Genomic DNA, 20,225 nt, shown 5'->3' with positions numbered 1-20,225 from the left:
CTTAATCAATGAGATGAAGAGGTCTGAGTAAATCCTTTTCTGTGGTAATAGTCTATGATACTGTGTTTAATATATACAACCATTGTAATTCTTCCTTCATAGACATGCCAGTGACAACCACACCTGTGTGAAGACAAAACACAATGAGATGATGGCCATTTTCTTTACCAGTGGAACAAGTGGATATCCTAAAATGACTGGCCACACCCACAGCAGTTTTGGTTTAGGATTATCTATAAATGGAAGGTATTTTCACAGAACTGTAGTTTGAAGTGTCAATGTTACAAAAATGATGATTCCTTTATTTGTATTTTAAATTTGTTTCCATATATATATATATATAGTTAAGTCTCTATATATATCTCAAGTGTGCGTATATATATATATTTATTTATATTTATATCTCAAATGTATATATGTTGTTGTTGTTCAGTTGCTAAGTTGTGTCCAACTCTTTGCCACCCCATGAACTTCAGCACGCCATGCTTCCCTGTCCTTCACTATCTCCCAGAGTTTGCTCAGATTCATGTCCATTGAGTTGGTGATGCTATATAGCCATCTCATCCTCTGCTGCCCTCTTCTCCTTTTGCCTTCAATCTTTCCCAGCATTAGGGTGTTCTCCAGTGAGTCTGCTCTTCATATCAGGAGGCCAGAGTATTGGAGCTTCAGGTTTAGCATAAATCCTTCCAATGAATATTCAGGGTTGATTTCCTTTAGAATTGACTGGTTTGATCTCCCTGCTGTCCAAGAGTCTCTCAAGAGTCTTCTCCAGCACCACAGATTGAAACCATCAATTCTACGGCGCTCTGCCTTCCTTATGGTCCAGCTCTCACATCCATACATGACTACTGGAAAAACAGTAGCCTTGACTATATGGCCTTTTGTCAGCAAAGTGATGTCTTCTCTTTTACTATGCTGTCTAGCTTTGAAATAGTTTTCCTTCCAAGGAGCAAGTGTCTTTTAATTTCATGGCTGCAGTCACTGTCCACAGTGATTTTGGAGCCCAAGAAAATAAAATCTGTCACTGCTTCCACTTATCTCCCTCCTAAGTGATGGGACTGAATGCCATGATCCTAATTTTTTAAATGTTAAGCTTTAAGCCAACTTTTTCACTCTCCTCTTTCATCTTCATCAAGAGGCTCTTTAGTTCCTCTTCACTTTCTGCCATTAGTGTGGTTTCATTTACATATCTGAGGTTGATGATATTTCTCCAGACATTCTTGATTTCCGTTTGTGATTCATCCAGCCTGGCATTTCCAATGATGTACTCTGCATATAAGGCAAATAAGCAGGGTGACAATATACAGCCTTGTTGTGCTCCTTTCCCAATTTTGAACTAGTCAGTTGTTTATTTATTGTCCAAATAAAGTTCTAAATGTTGCTTCTGGACCCACATACAGGTTTGTCAAGAATACCAGGTGGTCTGGTATTCCCACCTCTTTAAGAATTTTCCACAGTTTGCTGTATCTATCAAGTCCATTCTTTGTACAGTCAGTGGCTCAAACAGCAAAGAATCTACCTGCCACGTGGGAGACCTGGGTTCAATCCCTGGGTTGGGAAGATCCCCTGGAGAATGAAATGACAACCCACTCAAGTATTCTTCTCAGGAGAATCCCATGGACATAAAAGCCTGGTGGGCTACAGTCCATGGAATCGCAAAGATTCAGACATGACTAAGTACAGCACAGAAAATACAGTCAGCAAAAAAAGAAAAAAAAGACTGGGAGCTGACTGTGGCTCAGATCATGAACTCCTTATTGCCAAATTTAGACTTAAATTGAAGGAAGTATGGAAAAGCACTAGACCATTCACATATGACCTAAATCAAATCCCTTACGATTATACAGTGGAATTGGCAAATAGATTCAAGGGATTAGATCTGAAAGACAGAATGCCTGAAGAACTATGAACAGAGGTTCATGACATTGTACAGGAGGTAGTGATCAAGACCATCCCCCAAAAAGAGAAATGCAAAAAGAAAAAATGGTGTCTGAGGAGGCCTTACAAATAGCTGAGAAAAGAAGAGAAGCTAAAGGCAAAAAGAAAAGGTAAGATATACCCATCTGGACGCAGAGTTCCAAGGAATAGCAAGGAGAGATAAGAAAGCCTTCCTCAGTGATCAATGCAAAGAAATAGAGGAAAAAAACAGAATGGGAAAGACTAGAGATCTCTTCAAGAAAATTAGAGATACCAAAGGAACATTTCATATAAAGATGGGCACAATAGTACAGAAACAGTATGGACCTAACAGAAGCAGAAGATATTAAGAAGATACAGAATGTGTGGTAAGAATACACAGAAGAACTATACAAAACAGATTTTCACAACCCAGATAATCACAATGGTGTGATCACTCACCTAGAGCCAGACATCCTGGAATGCAAAGTCAAGTGGGCCTTAGGAAACATCACTACGAACAAAGCTAGTGGAGATGATGGAATTCCAGTTGAGCCATTTCAAGTCCTAAAAGATGATGCTGTGAAAGTGCTGCTGCACTCAATATGCCAGCACATTTGGAAAACTCAGCAGTGGCCACAGGACTGGAAAAGGTCAGTTTTCATTCCAATCCCTAAGAAAGGCAATGCCAAAGAATGTTCAAACTACTGCACAATTGCACTCATCTCACACACCAGCAGAGTAATGCTCAAAATTCTCCAAGCCTGGCTTCAACAATATGTAGATCAAGAACTTCCAGATGTTCAAGCTGGTTTTAGAAAAGGCAGAGGAACCAGAGATCAAATTGCCAACATCCATTGGAACATTGAAAAAGCAAGAGAGCTCCAGAAAAACATCTACTTCTGCTTTATTGACTATGTCAAAGCCTTTGACTGTGTGGATCACCACAAACTGTGGAAAATTCTTAAAGAGATCGGAATACTAGACCACCTTACCTGCCTCCTGAGAAATCTGTATGCAGGTCAAGAAGCAACAGTTAGAACCGGACATGGAACAACAGACTGGTTTCCAATTGGGAAAGAAGTAGATCAAGGCTGTATATTGTCACGCTGCTTATTTAACTTATATGCAGAGTACATCATGAGAAACGCTGGGCCAGATGAAGCACAAGCTGGGATCAAGATTGTTGGGAGAAATATCAATAAAATCAGATACACAGATGACACCACCTTATGGCAGAAAGTGAAGAAGTAAAAAGCCTCTCGATGAAAGTGAAAGAGGAGAGTGAAACAGTGGGCTTAAAACTCAACATTCAAAAAAACTAAGATCATGACATCTGGTCCCATCACTTCATGGCAAATTGATGGGGAAACAATGGAAGCAGTGACAGACTTTATTTTCTTGAGCTCCAAAATCACTGCAGATGGTGACTGCAGCCATGAAATCAAAAGCTGCTTGCTCCTTGGCAAATAAGCTATGACCAACCTAGAGAGCATATTAAAAAGCAGAGACATTACTTTGCCAACAAAGGTCTGTCTAATCAAGGTTATAGTTTTTCCAGTAGTCATGTACGGATGTGAGAGTTGGACTATAAAGAAAGCTGAGTGCCAAAGAATTAATGCTTTTGAAATGTGGAGTTGGAGAAGACTCTTGAGAGTCCCTTGGACTGCAAAGAGATCAAACCAGTCAATCCTGAAGGAAAACAGTCCTGAATATTATTGGAAGGACTGATGTTGAAGCTGAAACTCCAATACTTTGGCCACCTGATTCGAAGAACTGAATCCTTGGAAAAGACCCCGATGCTGGGAAAGATTGGGGGCAGGAGGAGAAGGGGACGACAGAGGAATCGATGCTTGGATGAAATCACTGACTTGATGGACATGAATTTGAGCAAGCTCCAGGAGCTGGTGATGGACAGAGAAGCCTGGCGTGCTACAGGCTATGGGGTCGGAAAGTGTCGGACACGACTGGGCGACTAAACTGAGCTGATTCTTTGTTTACCTAGGTTCTGGCTGGATTTGACCCCTTTGGATGTCATGTGGAATACCTCTGACACAGGCTGGGCAAAATCTGCATGGAGTAGTGTTTTTTCTCCATGGATCCAGGGAGCATGTGTATTTGCACATTATTTGCCGCAGTTTGAGCCAACTTCCATCTTCCAAGTAAGGCAGAGCACAAGAGGTCAATATTTAGAAGTGAATTAGCACTATTACTGACAGGACTAGTGAATAAAGTAACTTGTAGAAATCAGAGTAGATAATGTTATTTAAGGTATTCCACAATGGAAAATCAATAAGCTTGAAAAGATATACAGAGGAAAGGTGTGAGAGTGTTTGTGTGTGTGTGAAAGTCATTCAGTCGTTTCCGACTCTTTGCGAGTCCATGAACTGTATTATACAGTCCATGGAATTCTCCAGGCCAGAATACTGGAGTGGGTAGCCTTTCCCTTCTCCAGGGGACCTTCCTAACCCAGGAATCGAACCCAGATCCACGGCATTGCAGGTGGATTCTTTACTAGCTGAGCCACAAGGGAAGCCCATTAGAGTGTTTACATTAGAATAAATAATGGTCTAAGTTTTACTATGTCTACCATAGGTATTTAAGTACTTATTAAAAATTGTGTAAGACTACTTCTTCTAAATTGCAGACACTTTCCAAGTTTCCCATCACAGTCTTCTGTTCAGCACCAACTGCATATAGAATGCTTGTACAGAATGATAAGGCCAGGTAAGCAAAGTTGGTAAATGGGCACTTATGGGCAGAGAGGAAAGGAAGAGGAAGATACAAAATAAAGGATCTCTCTGCCTAAAAACATATCTCCAGATCAGTAGGTATGGTATTTAGCAATCTTTTCTCTTCCTCGTCCTTCTTGCTTATATTCTGTACACGATAACTACTATATCCAATGTGGGTTCCCTCAAGCAGAGAGAGGAAAGATGGTTCAAGCCACATGTATAGCTCTGAGCCCAGTGTTTATCCTTTGTCTGTTACATGAGCTGAGAAAATATACATCACCCTTATTCAAAACCCTATCCCAGCAAACAGGAAAGAAAATGAATGTCTTTTACTTAATTACTGATTCCATTTGAAAGTATTACGTGGTCACTACTTTTAAATTGATTTAATTTTTAAATAGGAAACAATTCACATGACATAAAATTCAATAGGTATGTAAGAATATATAGTGAAAAGTCTTCCTCCACACCTTGTCTCCAGTTTTAGTTCTCCTTCTCCCTGAGATTTATGCCTGCACAAGCCAATATGCACATGTTCTCTCCCCACTCTTTTAAAATGAGACATGATATGCACACAGTTCTGCCCCTTCTTTTCTTCACCTACAATACTTTCTGAAACTGTGCTGTCCAATTTGGTAACCACTAGGAGAAGGCAATGGCACCCCACTCCAGTACTCCTGCCGGGAAAATCCCATGGACGGAGGGGCCTGGTGGGCTGCAGTCCATGGGGTTGCTAAGAGTCGGACATGACTGGGCGACTTCACTTTCACTTTTATGCACTGGAGAAGGAAATGGCGACCCACTCCAGTGTTCTTGCCTGGAGAATCCCAGGGACGGGGCAGCCTGGTGGGCTGCCGTCTATGGGGTCACACAGAGTTGGACACGACTGAAGTGACAGCAGCAGCAGCAGCAGTCACATATAGTTATTTACATTTTAATTAAATTAAAATTCAGCTCCAAACTATAATTAATAATACTGTATTACATATTTGAAGTTGCTAAGACAGTAGATCTTAAAACTTCTCATCACAGGAAAAAATAGTCTTTTAACTATGTAGGGTAACAGACGTTAACTAGACTTGTGCAATCATTTCACCATATGTACAAATATCAAATCACGACATTGTAAATCAAAAAGTAATATAACATTATAAATCAATTATATTTCAATGAAAAAAAATTCAGTGCCTTGGTTACACTAGTCTTGTTTCAAGTGCTCAATAGTCACACAGGACTAGAGGATACAATAGTGGACAGCTCAGTATAGAAATTTCTGTCATAACAAAAAATTCTATTGGATAGTACAACCCAGGAGCATCTTCACTCCTTCTATTTTTTTTTAACAACTGTATAGTGTTCTATTGTATAAATGCTCCACAATCAATTTAACCAATTAGGAAGCTTTTTATCACTGATTTAACATAATATTATGTGGTACCTTCCCTAGGGATGGCATGGTTTTTCTTTGCAAAAAGTCACGCCACCCCCAATCCTCCCCCTGCCCTCCACCCCCCACCAATAAAATGGAGAAAAAGAAAAAACAAAACTTGGTGTTTCATGATAAAATTGTTTATTTTGTATCAGAGAGGAAAGTTAGGGGAAAAACTAAAACATTTTGTACTGAAATTTCACTAGAAATAATCCTAATTTCCATTTTTATCCATTTTCCTCCTAAATTTAACTCCTTATCTGTTTTTCTGAGAAGCTATAAGTTCAAGAGCTTGAAGCACTGTGTAAGTGCTGGGGAACCAATCAACCCTGAAGTGACTGAACAATGGAGAAACAGGACAGGTCTGGATATCTACGAAGGATATGGACAGACTGAAACGGTATACAGACTTCACTGAAAAGACACGGCTGAATTCAATTCAGCCAGATAAATAAAAACCAAAGTGCTACCATGTGTAAAATAGCTAGTGGGAAGCTGCTGCTATATAACACGGGGAGTTCAGCCTGGTGCTCTGGGATGACCTAGAGGGGTGGAATGGGGGTGTGTGTTGAGAGAGGTTCAAGAGGGAGGGGATATATATATATATATATATAAAATTATGACTGATTTGCATTGCTGTATGGAAGAAACCAACACAACACTGTAAGGAAATTATCCTTCAATTAAAAAAAACCAACAAATTGTTTATTGTAGCTTTGTGATTGAGGGATAGGGAGGGAATGGAGTGATTAGAAGAAACAGTTTCTTTAAAAAAAAAATGAGGGAAGATGGTTACAAAAGAGCTCTGTAAGAGATGCAATTGTTTACATAGTCATTCACTGAGGAAAGCCACTATAAAATTGACTAGGACCAGGGCATTAAAAAATTTATGTATAATATCATATATGAAACGAATAGCCAGTCCAGGTTCGATGCATGATACTGGATGCTTGGGGCTGGTGCACTGGGACGACCCAGAGGGAGGGTACGGGGAGGGAGGAGGGAGGGGGGTTCAGGATGGGGAACACGTGTACACCTGTGGCGGATTCATGTTGATGTATGGCAAAACCAATACAATATTGTAAAGTAATTAACCTCCAGTTAAAATAAATAAATTTATTAAAAAAATACTAGATGTATAAAAAGATTTCTCTTTGTATAATAAGGAAATATCTTAGGGCTTTGCTGATAAAATAGAAAATGCTGAGCTCCTTGTTACTTGAAATGTTAAGTTTGCTGGACAATTACTTCACAGAACACTATAAAAAGGTTTATCTAAAGAACTCATAGAAATAAGAAATTCTAGAGGAAATGAAATAACAAAAATTGTTATGTAGGAAAGAGAGGGATAAGATAGGGCAGATAAGTGAAAGACTGAAATAAATTTTTCATTGTCTTTATATACCGCTTCGATTTATGAACCATGAGAAAGTAGTACCTGGTCAAAAATTAAAATACAAAAAATAAAATAAAAACAAAAATCGATGAATTTATTAAATAGAAATAGCATAACAAGTACCATATGAATAAGAGTATAAATGTTTTCATAAATATGGATGTTTTAGTAGTTACAAATTTACTTAATATTTTAACTATATTAGTGTCTATCTATAATTCTTGAGAGCAGAAAATATGTTTTAATGTGAGCCTGGTTCATAGTAAACTCTGAATAAATATTTATTGAATGAATGCGTGGTGGATAAATGAATAGATATAAGTTATTTGTAATGTTACTCTTTTTTATTCTTAACTAGGTACTAATCTGTGGAAATTTTAAGGGAATGAAAATTAAGCCTGGCTCAATGGGAAAACCTTCTCCTGCTTTTGATGTTAAGGTTTGTACATCCCTTTCCAGGAAAATATTTAACAACCCATTCTGTTTACCCCTACCCCACTTCTATTCCCTTACACTATTGGTTTTGATGATGATTATGCTACTTCCATGATATCTTAACCTCCATATAAAGATGGAAATGGTTTAGAAACATTAGCTTGTCTCTTTTTTTCTCCAAAGCAGTTATTTGTGCCAAATAGTTTTATGCATTTTATAAATATTTATTTTCAGAAGGAACCTATGAGAGACATAGCAATATCAGAACCATTTTACAGATGAGGTTGAGAGAGGTTAAAGGACTCACCCAAGGCTACATAGTTAGTAGCTGCTAGTTCTAGAATTCAATCCTAAGCAATCTGGGACGAACATCCATACTCTTGACTGAAACACTATGTTGCCCCTTCTGGTTAGGGAGCTCCAGATCTTCTAAAAGGGTTGACTAGGACAAAACAGGCTACAATTCAACAGTGGTTATAGGTTCTCCCTCTTCCTGCAGCATGCCTGGCTAGTTCCTGGCAGTCAAGAAACTATTTTCATCACTTGATTCTGAGGGGGCATCCTATTACCCTATTAGCGCACTTTGCTCAGGGTTAGAACTGTTCTCAGATCAATCCAGCCAAAGTTAAGTATAGACAAAGGAACTTATATTAATACATAAAACAATACCAACAAAAACACAAAATGGATGAGTTTACAGAGAACTCAGTATCAAACTTAACTGAGGGTTAGTTGTAAATTAGACCAATGCTTCCCAAGCTTATCTGATCATAAAGAATCACATAGGTACATGTGAAAAATACAAATTCTCAGGCTTCTTCTTCTCTAGAGAGTCTGATTCAATAAATTTAGGGTAGGATCCTGAAATCCTAAGGTGTTTTAAACAAGCACCTCAAGTAATTCTAACTCTGCTATGAAAACTTGTCTAAAGGTAGGATTGCCTGATGGCTTTTATTTCAGCTCTCCTGTTCATTACTGAGTATCTCTGGGTAAGCTGTTAAAGTCTGTTTCCTGATATATAAAACAGGGACCAAGGTGAACAACTTGTTCCAGTTTGACCGGAACTTACTTAGCTCTCAGTTCAATTCAATTGCTGTCGTGTCTGACTTTTTGCGACCCTATTGACTGTGGCACACCAGGCTTCCCTGTCCATCATCAACTCCCAGGGCTTGCTCAAAATCATGTTCATTGAAGTCGGTGACGACATTCACGTCTCCTTCTGCCTTCAGTCTTTCCCAGCATCAGGGTCTTTCAAATGAGTCAGTTCTTTGAATCAGGTGTCCAAAGTATTGCGGTTTCAGCTTCAGCATCAGTCCTTCAAATGAATATTCAGGACTGTTTTCCTTCAGGATTGACTGGTTTGATCTCCTTGTAGTCCAAGGGACTCTTATGAGTCTTCTCCAACACTACAGCTCAAAAGCATCAATTCTTCAATGCTCAGCTTTCTTTATAGTCCAACTCTCATGACCATTCATGACTACTGGAAAAACCATAGCTTTGACTGGACAGACCTTTGTCAGCAAAGTAATATCTCTGCTTTTTAATATGCTGTCTAGGTTGCTCATAGCTTTTCTTCCAAGGACCAAGCATCTTTTGATTTCAAGGCTGCAGTTACCATCTGCAGTGATTTTGGAGCCCAAGAAAATAAAGTCTGTCACTGTTTCCATTGTTTCCCCATCTATTTGCCATGAAGAGATGGGACCAGAGGCCATGATATTAATTTTTTGAATGGTGAGTTTTAAGTGAGCTTTTTCACTCTCCTCTTTCACTTTCATCAAGAGGCTGTTTAGTTCCTCTTCATTTTCTGCCATAAGTGTGGTATCCTCTGTATATCTGAGCTTACTGATATTTCTTCCAGCAATCTTGATTCCAGCTTGTGCTTCATCTGGCCTAGCATTTCACATGATGTACTCTGCATATAAGTTAAATAAGCAGGGTGACAATATATAGCCTTGATGTACTTCTTTCCCAATTTGGAACCAGTCTGTTGTTCCATGTCCGGTTCTGTTAATTTTTGACCTGCATACAGATTTCTCAGGAGGCAGGTAAGGTGGTCTGGTATTCTGATCTCTTCTAGAATTTTCCAGTTTGTTGTGATCTACACAGTCAAAGGCTTTGGTGTAATCAATAAAGCAGAAGTGGATGTTTTTTGGGAAATCCCTTGCTTTTTCTATGATCCACTGGATATTGGCAATTTGATCTATGCTTCCTCTGCCTTTTCTAAATCCAGCTTGAACATGTGGAAGTTCACAGTTCATGTACTGTTGAAGCCTGGCTTGGAGAATTTTGAGCATTAGTTTGCTAGTGTGTGAGATGAGTGCAATTTTGTGGTAGTTAGGACATTCTTTGGCATTGCCCTTCTTTGGTATTGGAATGAAAACACCTTTTCCATTTCTGTGGCCACTGATGAATTCTCCGAATTTGCTGGCATAATGAGTGAAGCACTTTCACAGCATCATCTTTTAGGATTTAAAATAGCTCAACTGTAATTCCATCACCTCCACTAGCTTTGTTTGTGGTGATGTTTCCTAAGGCCCACTTGACTTCACATTCCAGGATGTCTGGCTCTAGGTGAGTGATCACTCCATTGTGGTTATCTGGGTCATGAAGATCTTTTTTGTATAGTTCTTCTGTGTATTCTTACCACCTCTTCTTAATATCTTCTGCATCTGTTAGGTCCATACCATTTCTGTCCTTTATTGTGGCCATCTTTGCATGAAATATTCCCTTGGTATCTCTAATTTTCTTGAAGAGGTCTCTAGTCTTTCCCATTCTATTGTTTTCCTCTATTTTTTTTGCACTGATCACTGAGGAAGGCTTTCTTATCTCTCTTCAGAACTCTGCATTCAAATAGGTATATCTTTCCTTTTTCTCCTCCTTTTCTCAGCTATTTTATGGCCTCAGAGAGCCATTTTGCCTTTTTACATTTCTTTTTCTTGGGGATGGTCTTGATCACTACCTCCTGTATAATGTCAAGAACCTCTGTCCATAGTTCTTCAGGCACTCTGTCTATCAGATCTAATCCCTTGAATCTATTTGCCAATTCCACTTTATAATCGTAAGTGGTTTGATTTAGGTAATATGTGAATGGTCTAGTGGTTTTCCCGACTTCCTTTAATTTAAGTCTGAATTTTGCAATAAGTTCATGATCTGAGCCAGAGTCAGCTCCTGGTCTTGTTTTTGCTGACTGTATAGAGCTTCTCCCTCTTTAGCTGCAAAGAATATAATCAATCTGATTTCGGTGATATCCATTTGTAGAGTCTTCTCTTTTGTTGTTGAAAGAGGGTGTTTTCTATGACCAGTGCTTCCCCGATAGCTCAGTTGGTAAAGAATCCACCTGCAATGAAGGAGATCCTGGTTCCATTCCTGGGTCAGCAATATCCAGTATTCTTGGGCTTCCCTGGTTGCTCAGCTTGTAATGAATTTGCCTGCAGTGTGGAAGACCTGGGTTCGATCTCTGGTTTGGGAAGGTCCCCTGGAGAAAGGAAAGGCTACCAACTCCAGTATCCTGGCTTGGAGAATTCCAAGGACTATACAGTCCATGGGCCACAAGACTCAGACACGACTGAGCAACTTTCCCTATTTAGCTTTAGGTCTGAAAGTATTGATAGTATGTCCTGAGGATACACCCCTGCCTTCAGTTCAGTTCAGTTCAGTTCAGTCACTCAATCGTGTCCGACTCTTTGAGACCCCATGAAGTGCAGCATGCCAGGCCTCCCTGTCCATCACCAATTCCCGGAGTTCACTCAAACTTACGTCCATCGAGTTGGTGATGCCATCCAGCCATCTCATTCTCTGTTGTCCCCTTCTCCTCCTGCCCCCAATCCCTCCCAGCATCAGAGTCTTTTCCAATGAGTCAACTCTTCGCATGAGGTGGCCAAAGTACTGGAGTTTCAGCTTTAGCATCGTTCTTTCCAAAGAATACCCAGGGCTGATCTCCTTTAGAATGGACTGGTTGGATCTCCTTGCAGTCCAAGAGACTCTCAAGAGTCTTCTCCAACACCGCAGTTCAAAAGCATCAATTCTTTGGCACTCAGCTTTCTTCACAGTCCAACTCTCACATCCATACATGACCACTGGAAAAACCATAGCCTTGACTAGATGGACCTTTGTTGGCAAAGTAACGTCGCTGCTTTTCAATATGCTACCTAGGTTGGTCATAGCTTTCCTTCCAAGGAGTAAGCATTTTTTTAATTTCATGGCTGCAGTCACCATCTGCAGTGATTTTAGTCATGGGCAAATCAAGATGGTTAGTAACTCTAATAATAAAAGGACAGATTTTATAGGGTTCTAGTGAGGATTAATGCAATAATATTTCTAAAGAGCATAGAAAAGTGGTTGGCACATAAAGATCCACAAGATAGGTATTATTAGAAATATAGACCAGTGGAACAAGATATAAAGCCCAGAGATAAATGCACACACCTATGGGCACCTTATCCACAATGGAGGCAAGAATATACAATGGAGAAAAGACAGCCTCTTCAATAAGTGGTGCTGGGGAAACTGGATAACTATGTGTAAAATAATGAAATTAGAACATTTCCTTAACACCATACACAAAAATAAACTCAAAATGGACTAAAGACCTACATGTAGGGCCAGAAACTATAAAAGTCATAGGGGAAAACATAGGCATAACACTCTGACATAAATTGCACCATCTATTTGACCTATCTCTTAGAGTAATGGAAAGAACAAAAATAAACACATGGGATCTAATTAAACTTAAAAACTTGTGCACAGTGAAGGAAACTATAAACAAGATGGAAAGACAACCCTCAGAATGAGAGAAAATAATTGCAAATGAAACAACTGACAAAGGATTAATCTCCAAAATATATAAGCAGCTCATACATTTCAATATCAGAAAAACAAACTAATACAAAAATGGGCAGAAGATCTAAACAGACCTTTCTCCAAAGACACATGGCCAACAAACACATGAAAAGATGCTCAAAACCGCTCATTATTTGAGAAATGGAAATCAAAAACACCATGAGGTATCACCTCACAATGATCAGAATGGCCAGCATTGAAAAATCTACAAACAATAAATGCTGGAGAGGATGTGGAGAAAAGGGAATCCTCTTGCACTGTTGGTAGGACCAACAGTTGTTGATGCAACCACTGTGGAGAACCTTATAGAGATTCCTTTAAAAACTAGGAATAAAACTACTACATGACCCAGTAACCCCATTACCAGGCATGTACCCTGAGAAAATCATAATTGAAAAAGACACATGTACCCCAAAGTTCATAGCAGCACTATTTACAATAGCTAGAACATGGAAGCAACGTAGATGCCCATCAACAGATGAATGGATAAAGAAGTTGTGGTACATATATACAATGGAATATTACTCAGCCATAAAAAGGAATGAATCTGAGTCACTGGTAGTCAGGTAGATGAAACTAGAGCCTGTTACACAGAGTGAAGTTAAGTCAGAAAGAGAAAAACAACTATTGTTTATTAACACATATATACTGAATTTTGAAAAAATGGTACCGATGAACCTATTTGCAGGGCAGGAATAGGGATGTAGAAGTAAAGAACAGACTTGTGGACACAATGGGGAAGGGAAAGGTAGGACAAATTGAGAGAGTAGCATTGACATATATACACTACCAGGTATAAAACAGATAGGTAGTGGGAAGCTGCTATTAATATACAACAGAGAAAGCCCAGCCTGGCACTCCATGACAACATAGAGGGGTGGGAGGGAGGCTCTAGAGGGAGGGATAGTAATAGTTATGACTTATTTGGGTTGTTGTATGGCAGAAACCAATGCAACATTGTAAAGCAATTATCCTCCAATTAAAAATAAAATAATAATAAAAAACAAAAGATAGGTGCTATTATTATTATTATTCACCTCTCCCTCGAATTTGTTTCCTTTGAAAAGCTTTTCTAAGAAGAGATGGTAGAACAGCACTAGTTACATTCAGTAGAAAGACTTAATAGTTCATTGGTTAATATTAATAGGCTGCCTTAAGTTAGAGAAAGAAATATTGATGATTAAGCATTATCTGCAATACAAGTAATCAAGCTGGCATTTCACACAGATGTTTTCTCTTGATGACAACCCCCAACATACATGGCTATCAGGGTCTCACAGACATAGCTGTATTCATAGCCATCCCAACTGCAATGTACCACCAGTTCCCCACTCATTCAAGCCCAGTGATTTATTAGAGTAACTATCTTTGAATGAAAACTTGTGTGGACGAGAGGAACAGTGCACCGGCATCTCTACCTTCATTTATTTATCCAAATCTTTTCTACTGTGGTAAAAAACATGTGACTTAAAATTTATTAGTTTGACCATTTTTAAGTGCATCATTCAATGGTATTAAATAATACCATATTAAATAATGTTGTGCAGCCGTCACCACTATCCATCGCCATAACTCTTTTCATCTTCGAAAACTATAACTCCATATATACTGAACAATAACTCAATTCCTCTTCCCACTTGACCCTCACAATCACCATTCTACTTTCTGCCTCTATGATTTTAACTACTTTAGGTACCACATATAAGTGGAATCATACAGTAGTCATTTTTTGTAATCAGCTTATTACATTTAACATAATGTCCGCAAAGTTCATCCATGTTGTAGCTGCTGCTGCTGCTGCTAAGTCACTTCAGTCGTGTCCGACTCTGTGCGGCCCCATAGACGGCAGCCCACTAGGCTCCCCCGTTCCTGGGATTCTCCAGGCAAGAACACTGGAGTGGGTTGCCATTTCCTTCTCCAATGCGTGAAAGTGAAAAGAGAAAGTGAAGTCACTCAGCCGTGTCCAACTCTTCGGGACCCCATGGACTGCAGCCCACCAGGCTCCTCTGTCCATGGGATTTTCCAGGCAAGAGTACATATTGTAGCATGTGTCGGGATTTCTTTCCTTTGAAGGCTGAATAATGTTCCATTGCATATATGTACCACATTATGCTTGTTTATTCATTTATTGATGAGTGCTTGGGTTGCTTCCACATTTTAACCATTGTGAATAATGATAAACACGGTAAACCAGTAAATCTTTGAAACCGTTTTTAATTCTTTTGAGTATATACTCAGAAGTAAAGTTGCTGGATTATACGGTAATTTTATTTTTAAAATTTTTTATTGGAGTATAGCTGATTTACAATGTTGTGTTAACACACAATCAAGGTATACAACAGGTATACAACAAAGTAAATCACTTGTACACATGGTAATTTTAATTTTTTGAGAAACTGCCATGCTGTTTTCTCCAGTGGCTGTACCATTTTGCATTCCCACCAATAGTGCACAAAGATCTTTACCAACACTTGTTAGTTTTTTTGATAGTAGCCATCCTAGTAGGTGTGAGATTGTAGTTTTGATATGCATTTGTCTCATGTGGCCACCTTCATTTTTAACTCTTTCCCATGGGCTTTTGTTATTGTGTCCCTCCTTACCTACCTAGGAGCATCTTTAGTGATATTCTAAAATCTGAGCATGTACTCTAACTAGCTAGATGCCAGACTTTTGCAACTTAAAAGATCAAAGCTCATAATTTTCATATTTAAACATTCTAAGACCCCTTGAACAGGGAGGTATGTGATTCTTCCCAGAGATAGAACATTTTATCTATGTTCTTATCTACTAAATAGTAGTCTGTGTAAAGTAATCAGAACTCTTAACATTTCTCTTTTCTATCAATAATACCTTGATAGCTGTAGCCAAATATTAGATGACTTGGTGGGAATTTACACTTTTTTATTTGCAATAATTTAAAAATAAGTTCTTACATTTAGAATTCTTTTGCCTTTTCAGTTTCTTATTGGGGACACAAGCCCTTTTTGTTCTGGAAAGGGCCAGATAAAGATATCCTTTGCTAACAAGCTACATCTCAGATTTGAAGGGTGTATATAAAAGCAGTGTGGAGTTTTCATATTTAGAAACAGCTAAAAGAGCAGAATAGGTAAGCAAGCAATCTGAGAAATGCTTAGTTATATTTTTAGAAAATGAATTTAACTCCCTGGAAAGGTTGCACAGAGAAGTATGATGAAAACCACAGGTTCTACAGTATGATTGCTGAGATTTGAATTTCACCTCAATCATGCACTGTGGTGTTACTTAAACTCTCTGTGCCTTTGTTTTCTTACATGTAAAATGAGCATAATAATACTCCTAACCAGATAGGGTTGTTTTAAGGACTAAAGAAGACAGCACATGTGAAATAGAGCATTAACATTTATTATTTAGGATGTGGTAAGTGCTTAATAAATGCCAGCTACTATTAGGTACTTCAGAGAACATGAGAGGATAAGAGAGCAAGGCTTCAGCTTACCCACCACTGTCTCAGCCACAAAACAGTTCCCTTTTCCTGATAACTCACATTTGGCTTCTGTGGTAAGATTTTGTTTGTTTCACAAAGTTGGAAAACCAGTAATGAAATACTTATGAAAGAAAAAGACAATAAGATATATCACAAATGATAAAAGCAGGTTGCAAAACACTATAATATAAAGTGATCCTATTTTTTCTGTCTATAGCATCTCAAAGGATATTACTAGAATGTGATTATTGCTGGATGATAGAATTATAGAAAAATTTTATTCTTTCACATTTTGCTAACCTGTATTTTACAATATAATTTACAATAAGAATTTAAATTATATTTCTCTTAGGAATTTTGCTTAATTTTTTAAACTTAAAATTTTTCTGAAGTCTGCATTCTTAAATGGCAAAAAAACACACAAACCCACCAAAAACTGCAGTGCGAAGATTTCAGATGTGGCATTAAATAAAAATTTCCTGAAATAAATTACTCTGTTTCATCCTAGATTTTAGATGTAAATGGCAACGTTCTACCACCTGGAAAAGAAGGAGATATTGGCATTCGAGTTCGACCTAACCGACCACTTGGCCTTTTTACCCATTATATAGTAAGAGATTACTAAATAGCATCTCATTTCCTATTTATTTCTCAGAAGTGCCTGGTAACTATCCCTATTTGCCACAAAATACAACTAGGATAGGTATTTGGCCTTTTCTTGAGAGATTCATTGTCCTGAACAGTAATCCCTTAGACAGGGAACTGAAGAAACACCCAAATGTTTTTTAAAGAAGGGCACTCGAGTCCCCCCCAGGCTAGATCACTGCTCCAAGCCCATGAAAGTAAAAGGAAGGGGGCTCTAGAAAGAAGACTGCCCTCTTAACATCATTAATCCACTCCACTGTAAATCAGCACCCAATAATTTTCCTGAAATCTGATTAGTGGTCTCCCTTCATGGAAAGAGTGAGAGAATTGAGATATTAACCAATTAGCAAAAGACTTATTTAGCCTACTCCTCTGAGTTTCTGCAATATTTATTTTGTGACCAATCTAAAAGAATTCCCAGCATGCCTAGTCTTTGTAGTTATAGTTTACCTTTCTGATTTTGGGCTGGCTCAATGCTAGACTTCCATCTCTATTTCTCATGTTAGCTCCTCTTCATTCTAAGAATTCTCAAAAACACTAAACTTTTTTTTTTCTCCTTAAATATTTAAAAATTCAACTGGATCAAAGAATAACATTCAAAATAAAATTATTTGTTTTACAGGATAATCCTACAAAAACTGCTTCAACTCTACGAGGCAATTTCTATATCACTGGGGACAGAGGCTATATGGATGAGGATGGATATTTCTGGTTTGTTTCAAGAGCAGATGATATCATATTATCTTCCGGGTAATTTTCATTTGTCGATATGTCTGTGTTGACTGCTTGTTAGTAGTCTGGAGTGAACTTTTTGCTCACCTTTATAAATTCCTGCCTTATGTTTTATTTCCCAGTTACCGAATTGGTCCGTTTGAGGTAGAAAGTGCCCTGATCGAACATCCTGCAGTTGCAGAGTCAGCTGTTGTCAGCAGTCCAGATCCCATCAGAGGAGAGGTAACTGATTCATCTCTCCCTTAGTTTGTTGGCAGCCTAACACATACTTTTAAACAGTAGTTCACTGAAACAGAATTACCTAAATGATTCATTCACTAATTATGTAATTTAGAGACTCATTATTAAATATGCTAGTCAGATAGAAATATGCTAATTAGAATGAACTGCTACAGAATGAGACTGAAAATATACACTCTATAAAGAATTTGAATCCTCTCCATGGAGTATTGGGGCAAAGACAGTGTGAATGCCAACAACCCAGGTTCACACCAGAAGCGACCCCATGGGCTGTAGCCTACCAGGCTCCTCCATCCATGGGATTTTCCAGGCAAGAGTACTGGAGTCGGTTTGCTATTTCCTTCTCCAGGAGATCTTCCCCACCCCGGGGTCGAACCCGGGTCTCCCGCATTGTAGACAGACGCTTTACTGTCTGAGCCACCAGGGAAGTCAGAAGCTAATTAGATAGGTTCAAGTTGTTACCCAGATCTGGAAACTAACATGGCCCCTAGTGTAGCTGAGGATAGGCTGGCATCAAATATCAGGACTAGGAACAAGGTCAGAAATAGGAACTACATAACCAGAAGCAAGCTGGGTCGGTCAGTAAGTAGAGGCTTCAGGAAATAATAAATAAGACATAAGTCCTGAAAGCTCACTTCTATTGGGGTTGATAACATGGTAGTCTGGGTTTAAAGATTCCATGCCACTCTTCAGGTCCTTTTTGCCAGGCATGGTCAATAATATTCCACATTCCAGTAATGCAAGTAGGGAAAAGATTCCGTGATTATTGAAGTTTGTTCCTTTGCTTTGAATACCATCAGTAGGTGGGATGAGTCTCTCCCCTAATATCAGTCATCATTTCCTCCTCTGAAAAAGGATTCTGTGAGGGGAATTACACTCCATATTTTGTAATAAATCTACAAGGGAAAAGAATCTGAAAAAAACTATATCTTATCTATATCTGAATCACTGTGCTGTACACCTGAAACTAACAAAACAGTTAATCAACTATACTTCAACAAAAAAATTACAAAAAGAGAGAAGGATATAAAGTTGTAATGTACAGCAGGGTTCCAATTTTAAGTATAAATGTCTTAGGAAAAATAGGAATAATTCACACCACTTTGCTGGTTTTCTCTGGAGAATAAAATTTAAAATGATTTTTAATTTATTTTTTAAAAAGTTTGTGAGGATTAAATAAGTTAACATAGGTATAGGGCTTATAACAATACTCAGAACATATTAAGTCATTAAAAATATTAGGTATTAGTTGCAGTAGTAGAAGTATAAGATTTTTTTAACCTAAAATCTGTAAGTGGGCTTCAAAGTTTCCCTGAAATTCTGTGCAAAAAAAATTACTACAACCGATACCTCATGTTTTTAATGACTTAGTATGTATGTTCCAGGTATTGTTATAAGCTCTATACCTATGTTAATTTACTTAATCCTCATAAACTCCTTTCACAGAGAAGGAAACTGAGGCAGAGATGTGTCCTTACTTGCCTGAGATTATAGGCAAAGTGTGACTCAAATCCAGGTTGTATACTTCAGAGTTCATGCTTTTAACCATGTTAGATTTTTCTTTATTAATTTATCATTTTCTGTAATGGTTTATAAAGAATTCTATAAAGATAAGTTAGATTTTATCCAAGGTGTATGACTCATCAATATGCAAACCAGTAATTACAAACACTAGTTCTTAAAATAACTTGCCTTTGCACAATTCACTTATAGCAAGGATGCAATTTTTTAATTCATAAAAATGTTGATAAGCAATAGAACAAGCATAAATACAAATAAATTTTCTGAAATGTCAAACAATGAATACAATAAAATTATATACATGCATAGACACACATACACAACTGCCTTGCATCAACAGAAGTGTCTATGAAATAAAGAGTGGACAGTCTCAGCGAACTGTTTCTTTTAACAAGGATATGGCAAACCCAGTGAGAAGACTGTTTATTAGGACCATACTGAGTGTGGTGACCTATAAGCTAGACTAGATCAGGATGGGTTGTTTTATAAAAGACTGTGCTTAGTGCACTACCAAGTTTCCAAAAGAAAATTTTTTGAAGGGGATAACAGATGAGGCAAGAAGTCAAGAGCAGAGATGATCAGAAACACATCAGAAAGTAGTTTAAGATGTAGTGAGATGAGACAGTTCAAGTATAGATCAAAATCAAAGTAGGGGTTCCAAAAGCTCTGTTGTATTAAGATCCCCTGGAGTAGGAAATGGCAATCTGCTCCAGTATTCTTGTCTGGAAAATTCCATGAACAGAGGAGCCTGGCAGGCAACAGTCCACGGGGTCACAGAGTTGGAGACAACTGAGTAACTGAGCACACATGCACACATTAGATACAAAATCTAGGTGTGGGAGTCAACTGGCTGGCTTAAGAGCAGAAAGCTGAGATCAGACTCTAATAAACATT

The 20,225-nt window shown here is 38.3% G+C and overlaps 1 protein-coding gene across 3 annotated transcripts in view; it reads left to right on the top strand.

Moving 5' to 3' along the window:
- The window catches only part of ACSM3 (acyl-CoA synthetase medium chain family member 3), a 57,480-nt gene that overhangs the window by 36,386 nt on the left and 869 nt on the right, over nt 1–20,225 (top strand). For 2 of the 3 annotated variants that reach the window (XM_044935812.2, XM_006062633.4), the window contains exons 5-12: nt 103–246; nt 3,902–4,058; nt 4,544–4,623; nt 6,337–6,460; nt 7,815–7,895; nt 16,702–16,803; nt 17,461–17,588; nt 17,693–17,792. In XM_044935812.2, coding sequence (XP_044791747.1) covers nt 103–246; nt 3,902–4,058; nt 4,544–4,623; nt 6,337–6,460; nt 7,815–7,895; nt 16,702–16,803; nt 17,461–17,588; nt 17,693–17,792 — 916 coding nt within the window. The remainder of the gene's footprint in view (nt 1–102; nt 247–3,901; nt 4,059–4,543; nt 4,624–6,336; nt 6,461–7,814; nt 7,896–16,701; nt 16,804–17,460; nt 17,589–17,692; nt 17,793–20,225) is intronic. The other variant, XM_006062634.4, reaches the window with a different exon arrangement.

The sequence above is a fragment of the Bubalus bubalis genome, chromosome 24, assembly GCF_019923935.1.
Source record: "Bubalus bubalis isolate 160015118507 breed Murrah chromosome 24, NDDB_SH_1, whole genome shotgun sequence".
Taxonomy (NCBI): Eukaryota; Metazoa; Chordata; class Mammalia; order Artiodactyla; family Bovidae; genus Bubalus; species Bubalus bubalis.
The sequence above is the reverse complement of the archived record's forward strand: the minus strand, read 5'-3'. Positions and strand labels throughout refer to the sequence as shown.